Source organism: Miscanthus floridulus, chromosome 10 (genome assembly GCF_019320115.1).
Source record: "Miscanthus floridulus cultivar M001 chromosome 10, ASM1932011v1, whole genome shotgun sequence".
In the NCBI taxonomy this organism is placed as follows: domain Eukaryota; kingdom Viridiplantae; phylum Streptophyta; class Magnoliopsida; order Poales; family Poaceae; genus Miscanthus; species Miscanthus floridulus.
In genome coordinates this window covers 118,048,118-118,059,670 of record NC_089589.1, presented here as the reverse complement: position 1 = coordinate 118,059,670, position 11,553 = coordinate 118,048,118, and the positions used below count along the sequence as shown (strand labels likewise).

Sequence of the window (11,553 nt, the reverse complement as noted above, 5' to 3'; positions counted from 1 at the left end):
ATATTTATTCTCTGTTCTAACTTAGTGTTGCAGGGTTGTACCTTCTAGATATATTCTTTATACCTTGTTTACTTTATGGCTAACTTGTGAGGGGTGGTAGTACTCTTAATTTGGAGTTTCCATTTTGGAAACTCCCTTTCTAATTGTTTTCGCATTTAAAGGTGTAAATTTTCAGAAACGCCTATTCACCCCCCCCCTCTAGGCGGCATCCCAGGTCCTTTCACTTACCCAGGCAAGCCCCGGTGTATAACCTCTACTTTTCTGTAGTTTAAACTATATTTGTGCATTAAGTTTTAAGGAGTTGAATGAAACCCACTTGCATATATACATCTTTATCCTATGAGTCTTACTAGTATGACAGGATCATGTAGATTGCTATGCTACAGGACTCTGATAGAAGTCGAGTGATGGTTGTCACTCGCGAGATATAGGGAAATATATTACTGTATTATTATCACTTGGAATATATAAATGGTGGAAAGGAAAAATGGTGACCGGGCAGGGATATGGTTTGGGTATTGGTGGGTGTAAGAGGTTGTGTCGCCGTGGACACGGGGCATGGCTTGGTTACACTGTTTTCTCTGTCTGTGTCGATTAAGGACCGGCCATTGCATAAGACTCTAGGCAAGTCACAGACTTATTATCCCGAGCATATACTTGTGTATGGGTGCTTGGAAGACTTGTTGCTCTCTTGTCGTGGGTTCTGTCTCTTTCTGGACTGACTATCAAGGTTTCTTTTTGGTGGAGGAGGTCCTTGCACCACACTAAGTCCGGGACTCAGGGGCGGGAGCTTGGAGTCCCAGTTTGGACGGGGACCTAGGACCCCAGGACAGGAGGGTGACGGGTTGGTCCTACTTGTGCCCGGGGTACAAGCGGGGCGTGTGTTTTCGGGGTACCCAGCTGGGGACATTGATTCGCGAATCGCCGGCGTTTTGGTACGGCTTGTCTACAGCCTAGCACCGTAGTAAGAACTGAAAGATGAAAGTTAGAAGATGGAAAAAAAATCCGATTGCTTATCACCTGCTTGAAAGTAGCACAGGTGCTTACATAGAATGGTCAGTTAATGAATCAATACGGCTATTAATAAAAATCGAATTTAAGGACACACGCTTAGTAATGCTTCCTACAAATGCAATAACCCACAAGCCAGATAGTCTTACTTATCCTTGGAGTCTTTTTTTCCTCCTATCGGGTAAGTCTTGCTGAGTACAATTGAGTACTTAGGGTTTTATTCCCCTGTTGCAGCTGACAGGTGGAGCCTTGAGCTGACCTTTGTGTGTGGATTCCTCCTGGTGGACTCAGAGGGGATTTCCTTTACGCTGCGATCGTAGTCTTTATTTATAACTCTCACTAAAGCTTTTTATAAATGAAAGTTTTATAATCTGTTATCATAGCTTACGTATCAATGATTTATCATGTCAAAATTAGATAATTATTTCCACTGTAATTCTGATCACATGTTTATATTCCGCTGTTAAATTAAATTGTTCATAACTCTAATAATATGATTACATTCCGTTGTTATAATAATAAATATTATACTCTGATGTTGTATTAAAAGTGATGTAAGAAATGGTCAAGAATGATGTAAGCTTTATTCTCTCATTTGTGATCCTGATGACAAAAATGTGGATTTTTGGGTTCTCCCCTAGGGTGTGCCCGACGGAACTGAGTAATTTAGTGTTCTCCCCTGAGTGCTTAGTATCTAATGGATGACAAGCACTCCTGTGAGGCATTAGATTAGATGGTTCTGCCACACCGGCCCTCCATAAGGTTGCATAGGATATAATAATACTCTTCATTAGTTATACTAATTCTAGAAATCATATGTAGAAAGCCTCCTCAACTAAGGTAACAAAAGTCTAGTTACAAATAAAATACATCTCCCTATTATGTTTTTCTTAAGTTATATCTCCTCATTGTATAGTTTTTATAGCCAGATAAAATAAGATGATGTGAACCATTAGTTTTATGAACAATATGTCTTTTTGTCTTTAATTTAGACAATTAACGCTTGTCCGAGATGAAGAAAGAAAAGAAAATGATTAAAGTTGATTTATAGTTTTTAAGCCAATATATCAAGATTAATATTTTTTTACAATGTTTGATATTGATATTCTATTTTTTTTTTGTTGAAACATGGTGGACCTGCCGCCCTCCTATATCAGATCCTGACTCCGCCCCTGAATCTATAGGAGCAACTAGAGTTTATCTGGCCATGCATGTTGACACATGAGGTTTTCCTTTTTCACTTCTCCAACAAAGATTATTAAGATTGAGAAGATGAAGGCTATCACGTGATGCACAATATAACTCCTCCTGATGTGTACACGTGATGTACAGCTCTTTGATGCAACCAACACTAACAACAATGCAATTTCTTATTGGATATATACAATGATCTCTCCATCCATAGTTTATGCGCAACAAGCCAACAACAACCCTAACCTCCAAAACCAACTCTCAGCTAGGGGCGTGAGATCTAAGTCGCTGCACAAATTCATCAATGTACCTCTCGTGGAGCTCCTTATCAGCTACAACCTCCTGCAGCTTCATGGCGTTTGCTAGAAAGACCCTCGTGGTATCTTCATCAACCATCACAGCCCGCACTGTGTCAGCGATCCCCTGGCGGTCGAAAGACCCATCGTCTTCATCCCTTGGCACCTGCAACCCGACCTTCCTGCCCGCCATGAGCCGCGCATTCGGACCTTGGTCTGCGAAGATGGGCAGCATGATCAGAGGGTGCCCATACTGAAGCCCTTCCGTAAGCGAGTTGCGTCCACAGTGCGTCAAGAACGAGCCGACGGCACCGTGCGCCAGTATGGTATTCTGCGGCACCCAGCTCGTGGTCACCATGCCGTGGCCGTGCGTACGCTCTTGGAAGCCCGGAGGGAGGACGTCAGCGTCGGGAACGCCCCTGGGCTTCCTCAGCGCCCAGAGGAATCGCGTCCCGGCGAGCTCGAGTCCATGAGCCAGCTCTTGCACCAGCTCCACGCGCAGCGGCACCTCGCTGCCCAGCGCGACGTACACGACCGACTTGGGTGGCTGCGCGTCGAGCCACCGCACGGTGGCGTCGTCTCTGTTCATGCCGGCGCCGCGGCCTCCATCCGGCGACGGCGGCAGGAGGCCGAGGGGAACGAGTGGCTTGCCGAGGAGGGCGGCGGCATGCGAAAAGGCGTGGAGCTCCCACTCCGGGCAGCTCCGCATGGCCGTGATCGCGCACCGGTCGAGCGTCAAGGTGATGCGCCGGGCGATCGACATACCTGACGTGCCGACAGGTGTGAACAACGCCTTGTCCCCCTCCCACTCGTGACGGGGCATACCCACCGGCGGTGCCTGTGCTTGTACGGCGGGCATCTGTTCGAAGACAGAGGCAGCTGCCAGCTCCGCATGCTCGGACGCCCCACAGGCGATGGCGGAGATGAAGGCAGCGCTGGGCTGGAGCATGGCGCACGGCACCCTGTGCTCCAGGGCGACAGCGGGCGCCCAGTGGTGGAACGTGTCGACGAGGATCCAGTCTGGCGGCCTCTTACCGTTCCCCTCGACGACGACGTCGCCGTCGCCGGCGCACGCGGCGGCCAGGAACTCCGCGAACGGCGCGGCGAGGCCGTCGAAGGCCTCCCATAGGGGTTCGAGCCTGTCGCCAGGGACGTCAGTGGTGGACTCGGCGCCCTCGGGGAGGCCCTCGACGCGCGGGAGCGGCAGCGCCACGAGGTCCACGCCGGCGTTGCGCCGCGCAGGGAGGCGCGCGAGGTTTCTGGGCGTGGAGACGTAGGACACGCGGTGGCCCCGCGACGCCAGGCGCTCGGCGAGCTCCAGGTACGGGAGCATGTGCCCGAACGCGAGCCACGGGCAGATGACGATGCGCAGAGGTGGAGACTCCGGCAAGGATGATGCGGAGGACACGGCGTCCATGGCGAGTTCTGAACGAGAGTGAGCCTCAGTGAGCAGCTGGAGCTCCACCGGCTGAGTTCGTCGCCTAGTTATAGCCTGGGTTTTCGCCTAAATTTCTAGAATATTGCTTTTTTCGTGGAAAAAACCTAAATTTTACAGCCAAATTCATGTGTTGCTCCAAAATTACACCAAACTACAATAAAATGAGCCTCCATATCCTCTAACCTCACCAAAGCCCTGAACTTCTTAAATCTATTTAATTTACTCACTCATACGTTCGATCTGTCACTAGCGTATGCACCTCGTCTACCGTCAGCCCTAGTATTACCGCCGCTGTACTTATGTGATATATTGTGTTATTTTGTCGGTGCTATATAAATTTATGATGCACGGTAGATTAGAGAGTTTTTCCAGTGAAATGATGCTAATTTTTCGAAGAAAAAAATCAATTTAAATTTGTTTAAATTTGATCTGATATTTTCGAAATTCCCAAAAATTCGTATGTATCGGTGAGGAACGAATTTCGCATTTAGCACTCGAACTCGCGCTGTAATACCACAACGGTAGATGTGGATTCTTTGTGTAACTTTTCTACCGTACCGTATACATACTCCGATCCATCAAAACAAAGCCGGAACACACCTTGGCGAGTGGGCCTTACTTGCGCAGTTTCTTAATTTTGTAGCCATGCACGCGCGTCATGTGGATGGCTAAACAAAGCGATTGATATTGATACCAAAGGCACGGCCAACGACGGCCGGATCTGGCGTGCGCGGTGGGCTGAGCAGCGAATAAACAATGAACTGTTATTGGTACAGTTTTTTTTTAAAGAGAATATATTAATATCCCAGCTTCTGCATCGATTAATGTATATGACTATTTCTTATTACAAACAGGAAAAAACAGACCAGGAAATCTCAAAAACAAAGTTTTTTTTGCTATAATGGAAAACAAAAACAAAAGCTAAGCCAAAACCCGCTACTGAAAAGCAAGTTTATCGCTAAAACTCTAGCCGTGTCTTGCAAACACTTTCATCGTGTCTGTCTCAATAGTCTTGCAACCCATCTTCATCAAATGGTGATCCTCCTCCTTCTATAACAAGGACTAGAACCTAGTCCAGTAATAAGTCCCTCTCAAGAGATAGCCTGCAAGTAAGATGGTGCTACAACCTTGCCAAACACAATGTAATTTCGGGTTAACCAAATCACCCAACAAATTGCGCTTGCACCCACAAGAATCTGAAATTTTAGTTTCCTATTTATTCCTTCCAACCAACCTATAAACAGATTGTGTACACTAGTTGGAGGTAATAAATTAAAGGAAATATGAACAATTCTCCAAATAAACTTAGCAAAATGACAGTCAAAAAGTAGATGTTGTATAGACTGATTCGAAGAACAGAAACAACACTTCCTACCTCCTTGCCATTGCCATCGTGCCAAATTATCCTTGGTTAGAATTACTCCCTTGTATAAGTACCACATAAAGACTTTGATTTTGAGAGATAGTTTTAGTTTCCAGATTAAAATGTTATATGGAATAGCTTCTGCTCCAAATAAAGCCATGTACATTTATTTGACACAAAACAACCCATTCTGATGTAACCCCCACATAAAGCGGTCTCTCTAATTTGTTATTTGTACACATGCTTGTAGGTTAGCCACCACAGATCTCCTGAAGGTTACATTTAACAGTGTCATAGACAACACTGATCTTACAGACACATTCTTCCTTCTCACAATGTTATATAGTGTAGGAAAGAGCGATTTTAGTGGACGCGGTCTTATCCATGAGTCCTCCCAAAATCATACTTGACACCCATCACCTAGATCAAACTTGCCCAATGAAAGAAACTCCCTCTTGACCTTCATAAGGCCAGCCCAAATCTGAGAATCCCCAGGCATGTATTGAGCCTGCGTCAAACTTTTGTTCCTTAAATATTTATTTCTAAGCAATTGTTGCCAAACCCATCTCCATTCAACAATTTAAACAACCATTTTCTTAGGAGGCATTTATTGTGAACGTCTAAATTTAGGACTCCCAACCCTCCTTGGTCTTTCAGTGTGCAAACTACCTCCCACTTAGTCAATCTATACTTTTTCTTATGTTCATCACTCTACCAGAAAAACCATGATCTAAAGTAATCCAACTTCTTCAAAACCCCTCTAGGAATTTCAAAAAAGGACAACATGAACATGGGAAGACTACTCAAAATAGAGTTAATTAGGACAAGCCTCCCTCCTACTGATAGCATCTTACTCCTCCAACAATTGAGCCTTTTTTGGAATCTTTCCTCAACATGTTTCCAGTCCTTATTCATGAGTTTTCTATGGTGCATAGGAATTCCTAGGTATCTAAACGGGAATCACCCTACATTACACCCAAAAATTTGTGTATATTCACTTTGATTGGCTTTGGCAGCCCCATAGCAAAATAATTCACTCTTATGGAAATTGATCTTGAGTCCTGATAATTGTTCAAAAGCACAAAGCAAGAGCTTCATATTTTTGGCCTTCTCTAGATAATAGTGTCATCCGCATACTGAAGGACTGAAAGTTCTTCCTCAACTAAATGTGGAACAACCCCTTTGATTTGTTTTGTCTCTTTAGCTCGTGAAATAAGGACAGCCAACATGTCAACCACTATATTAAACAGGATCGGAGATAATGGATCCCCTTGACGCACTCCTTTCCTTGTTTGAAAATAATGGCCTATATTATCATTGACCATAACTGCAACACTCCCTCTAGAGGTGACTTTCGGAATCCATTCACACCAAGTTGTTGAGAACCCTTTCATTCTAAGAACTCGTTGTATAAAGGGCCACTTTAGTTTGTCGTATGCTTTTTCAAAGTCTAGTTTTAAAATGACACCATCTTGTTTTTTTCCTATGCAACTCATGAATTGTTTCATGCAAAATTATAACACCTTCCATTATATAGCGACCTGGGATGAAAGCTGTCTATTATTTAGAACTTTCATAAAAATCTTAAAGCTCACATTTAAAAGACATATTGACCTATATTGCTGTATGCGGACCGCATTAGTAATCTTTGGTAATAGACTAAGTACCCCAAAATTTAAACTATGAATGGGCAGTCTCCCAGCATGGAACTCATGAAAATGGCTCATGAAATCTGGCTTTACAATCTCCCAAAAAAATTGATAGAATTCAGCGGAAAAGCCATACGGACCCGGTGCCTAATTATGTTCCATATCCAAGACTGCCACTCTAACCTCCTCACTGAATGAAGCCGTCAATACCTGATTCTCCTCCTCCGACACTTGAGGTATGTCATACCTCAAAGTCTCGTCCATTGAGAAAGAATTTTGTAGTATTCAGTTATAAAATTTTTCAGGTTCGCATCTCCAACAATAATTCCTTCTTCCTATTCTAACTGTGTAATTTTTGTTTTCGTGTGTCTCCCATTTGCCACTAGATGAAAATACTTAGTATTATTATCCCCTTGGAGTAACTTTGTTGCTTTTGATCGTTGGAACCAATAAATCTCCTCCTCTCTCGACAACTTAGTTAATTGCCCTTTGAGGTGATGTCTAAGATCCTCCTCTTATAGTGACAACAGGCATGTCTCTGCCTTTCTATCTAAGACATCTATCTTGGCTAAAAGATTAGATTTATGCTTCTTGTCTAGTGAGACTAAATTCCTATGAGATCTGATAATCTGGGATCATGTCATCTTGCATATAATAACTTAAAAAGGCTAATCTACTCCAGAATCCAGAAAAAAGCGAGGAGTGCTTAGGCCTTCCACAGCATGTCACCTGAGTGATGCCAAAAGATGAAAGAAAAAGTTTGGGAATCACACAATATACTGCAGGAGGAGATGCCAACATCTAGTGGTGCTAGAAATTGTGGGAGCGGGACAAGTAGTTGTCTCGGTGCTTGATTGATTAAAAACTATTAATCTATGTACATGCATGACTGAACCTCAGCATGTCCGTCCTATTTGAGCTAGCACAAATACTATTTTATTTGAACATGTCCTGCTCGAGGCATCACACAAGAGATAGCTTCGGTACTGTAAATTGCAGCACTGAGTTGCCTGCTACTGTTTATTGGACGTACTTTTTGTGGCATCTCTCGACCATTGTCGAGGGCCTTAGGGGCCATTTGGTGTCACTTCAGCAACATCTTTACCTGCAACTCCATCTCTTCTCCAGACAAATGCCAAAAACTCAGACAGCTTCACCCGAAAAGCTCCTTCAGGCTTTGCTTAAATCCAGAGCGTAAAGTTTTACGGTGTCACATTGGATGTCACATGGAGGTGTCGCATGGAGTGTTTGTATACTAATAAAAAATAAATTACAAAATCCGTCAGTAATCCGCGAGACAAATTTATTAAGCCTAATTAATCAATCATTAGCACATGTGTTACTTAGCACAACATTGTTAAATCATAGACTAATTATGCTTCAAAGATTCATCTCGCAAATTAGTCGCAAACTGTGCAATTAGTTATTTTTTAGTCTATATTTAATACTTCATGCATGTGTCCAAACATTCGATGGGATATGGAGTAAACTTTAGGGGTAGGAACTAAACAAGGCCTAAATCGCGGTGACTAGAGATGCATGTGGGAGGAGGAGGTGAAGCCGGAAAAAAGTTTCTTCACCTAGCTTCCTCTCGCTTTTTGAGCCAGTGTGCGACCGCAGAACCGATTTGCCCTGATAGACACGGGAAGGAGCGGAGGCCGACGCCAAAGGTGCGGCGGTGCAGGGCCGAGGTGGCATGGAGCGGAGAGGCCGATGTGGGTCAGAGAGGATGGTGTGGGGCAAATCTGGGCACTAGTTTTGAGCACTAGGGCTGAGGAGGCAGACTGGATCGCTGGGTGGAGGCGGGGGGGGGGCGTCGGCGAAACCCTATGTTTGGTTTTAGTAATTGAGTGGCAACTAGTGGACTAACCTTTGTCTTAAAGTGTTGTTTAAGTTCGGTGATGTAAACATCAAAGGGCTGAGTAAGACGCACTACTAGAGAACAGACTTTAGAATGATGTCCCAATTTGGCATTAGCCTCGGTATTTTTTGCTCCCGGGACTAAAGGATCCTTTAGTCCCGGTTGGTAATACCAACCGGGACTAAAGGTTCCTGCCCAACGGTCGTCCGCGGGGCAGGGATCTTTAGTCCCGGCTGGTATTACCAATTTAGTCCCGGTTGGTAATACCAGCCAGGACTAAAGCTTTTAGTCCTGGTTTGGGTGATGCCCCGGGAATAAAGATTAATCTTTAGTCCCGGTTTGGCCCTCTAACCGGGACTAATTATTCCAGCCTATAGACCAGCTTATTTCTTCCTCCCCGAGCCCGAGCCATTCCATTTAAACTCACTACCTCTGTTCTTCAGCTTGCTGTTGTTCTTGCTCTCTCCCCCTCCATTGGTGTTGCTCTTCGATTTTGGAGGTAACAAACTTAATCCTCTTATGTTTTATCAGTAGCTTATCTCATTTTGCGATGTAGATGCATGTGTAACTTTATATGTTGGACTTTATTATGATTTTATATGTTATTTTTAGCTCAAAATCACATGATCATTTGCATATATGTTTGGATAAACAAAAGTTAAATTAGTTCATCATAATCACGCCTCGCTCGTCCTCGCTGGAGCATGTGCCATCCTCGTCCCCGGCGGCTTACGTGATCTTAGAATTAATTTTTCCATGAAATGAAAAACTTAGAAAATAGTTAGAAAATTATAGAAAATCCGTACTAGTTGAACTTGCGGACCGTGTTCAGCTCGGCGAGCATGTTCTCTGCCGAGTGGTAACGGACGTCAAGGAGGGGCTTTGATTTTACGAGGGAGAGCGGCAACGGTCGTGGAAGACCGTGTTCCCTTCCTCGTAGAATCGGAGCTCTTCCTTAGCCAAGTACGGTGATGTCCGGTGGAGAAATGCTCGCCGAGATGATCACGTAAGCAAGGTCAACTTGTACGGATGGTTATTTATTGAAACATGTTTTTGAGCTATAATTTGATGGATATTTGATAACTTCAGACCTACAAATGTCATCTATAAATGTTACTATCCTCGGCAACCTAAACGCCCGCGAGCTCGTCGATATCGAGCAGGTCACTTAGAATTATTTTTTTCATGAAATGAAATACTTAGAAATCATGCCTTTTATTTTTTAGAATTAAATTTTCCATGAAATGAAAAACTTAGAAAATAGTTAGAAAATTATAGAAAATCCGTACTAGTTGAACTTGCGGACCGTGTTCATCTCGGCGAGCATGTTCTCTGCCGAGCGGTAACGGACATCAAGGAGGAGTTTTGATTCTACGAGGGAGAGCGGCAACGGTCGTGGAAGACCGTGTTGCCTTCCTCGTAGAATCGGAGCTCTTCCTTGGCCAAGTACGGTGCCGTCCGGTGGACAAATGCTCACCGAGATGATCACGTAAGCAAGGTCAACTAGTACGGATGGTTATTTATTGAAACATGTTTTTGAGCTATGTGATTTCTATGTCATTTTTAGCTCAAAATCACATGATGATTTACAATAGTAAAATCACTTGATAGTTTGGTATTTTACTATTATACATAGTACATATTTCATTGTTTAGTTAGATAAATAAATAATTTTAGTTTTGTTTAAATATATTATTTTAGAAAATGTGAAATTTACACTAGTTTGCAAAAATAAGTATAGAAAGTAGATGACAACTGGTACCGGATCCTCGGCCTCTCGTTCGGTTTCGAAACGACTGAGGCCAGAACTCCCTCTCATTATCTGCGGCAAGTGTAAGCAGAAGATTGTGATGGAGTACCGAGTCAAGAGACAGAGACCCAACAAGGGTCGTGTTTTCTACAAGTGTCCGGATCACGATGTGAGTTTCTTACGCATTTGATTATTATGGCTAATTGACCTGCTTTTCTTGAATATTTTTTACTAAATATTTTTTGGCTTTAATTTCAGTGGGCGGGCAATGGATGCGATGGTTGGTACTGGGAGGAAGATTATGCTACATACGTGCAGAATTCGGGTGCGCTTGAGGTAGCGGTTGCTGATGATGAGGCAGTGAGCCAGCAGGAGAAGCTTATTGATATTCAACAGAAGAATGATTTGTCTGTTTTAGTTGCGTACGATCACGAAATAATTATGTTACTGAAGTGCATTGTAGTTTTAGTTTGTTTAGTGATAGTTGGGATTGCTTACGTTGTAGCCAGGCTTAGTTAATTAATCAACCATGTGTGTGTCATCTATGTTGTGTAATAAAATACTTAATTATGTTTAAGGTTTTCATAATTTGTCATGTAATGCAGATTATGTCACGCCATTGGATGTACAATGCCAATCGCCGCTCCCAAGACTTTATTGAGGGCGTGCACTATTTCTTAGGTGTGGCCGAGGCAAATAAGCGGGATGGTTTCATGTGCTGTCCATGTGCCATATGTAAGAATTTAAAGGTATATTCAAGCTCAATTAGTCTTCATTCACATTTGCTTAAGTCAGGTTTCATGTCAAACTATATATGTTGGACTAAGCATGGAGAAGCGGGGTCATGATGAAAGAAGGTGAAGGAGAAGATTTAGACATTGATGACATTATTGCTCAGTATGGTGCCTTTGATGATACTACAATGGGGGGAGATGAACAAGAGGTAGCGACAGAAGATGATCTCAGTGATGCTCTTGGCGATGCCATTCGTGAT

General features: G+C 43.5%; 1 protein-coding gene across 1 annotated transcript; it reads right to left on the bottom strand.

The window, feature by feature from the left end:
• Positions 1-2,360: 2,360 nt before the first annotated feature.
• Positions 2,361-3,932, bottom strand: LOC136485470 (putative UDP-rhamnose:rhamnosyltransferase 1). Its single transcript, XM_066482346.1, has one exon. The coding sequence runs from the start codon at positions 3,913-3,915 to the stop codon at positions 2,464-2,466; it is 1,452 nt and encodes a 483-aa protein (XP_066338443.1). The 5' UTR covers positions 3,916-3,932; the 3' UTR covers positions 2,361-2,463.
• Positions 3,933-11,553: the final 7,621 nt, after the last annotated feature.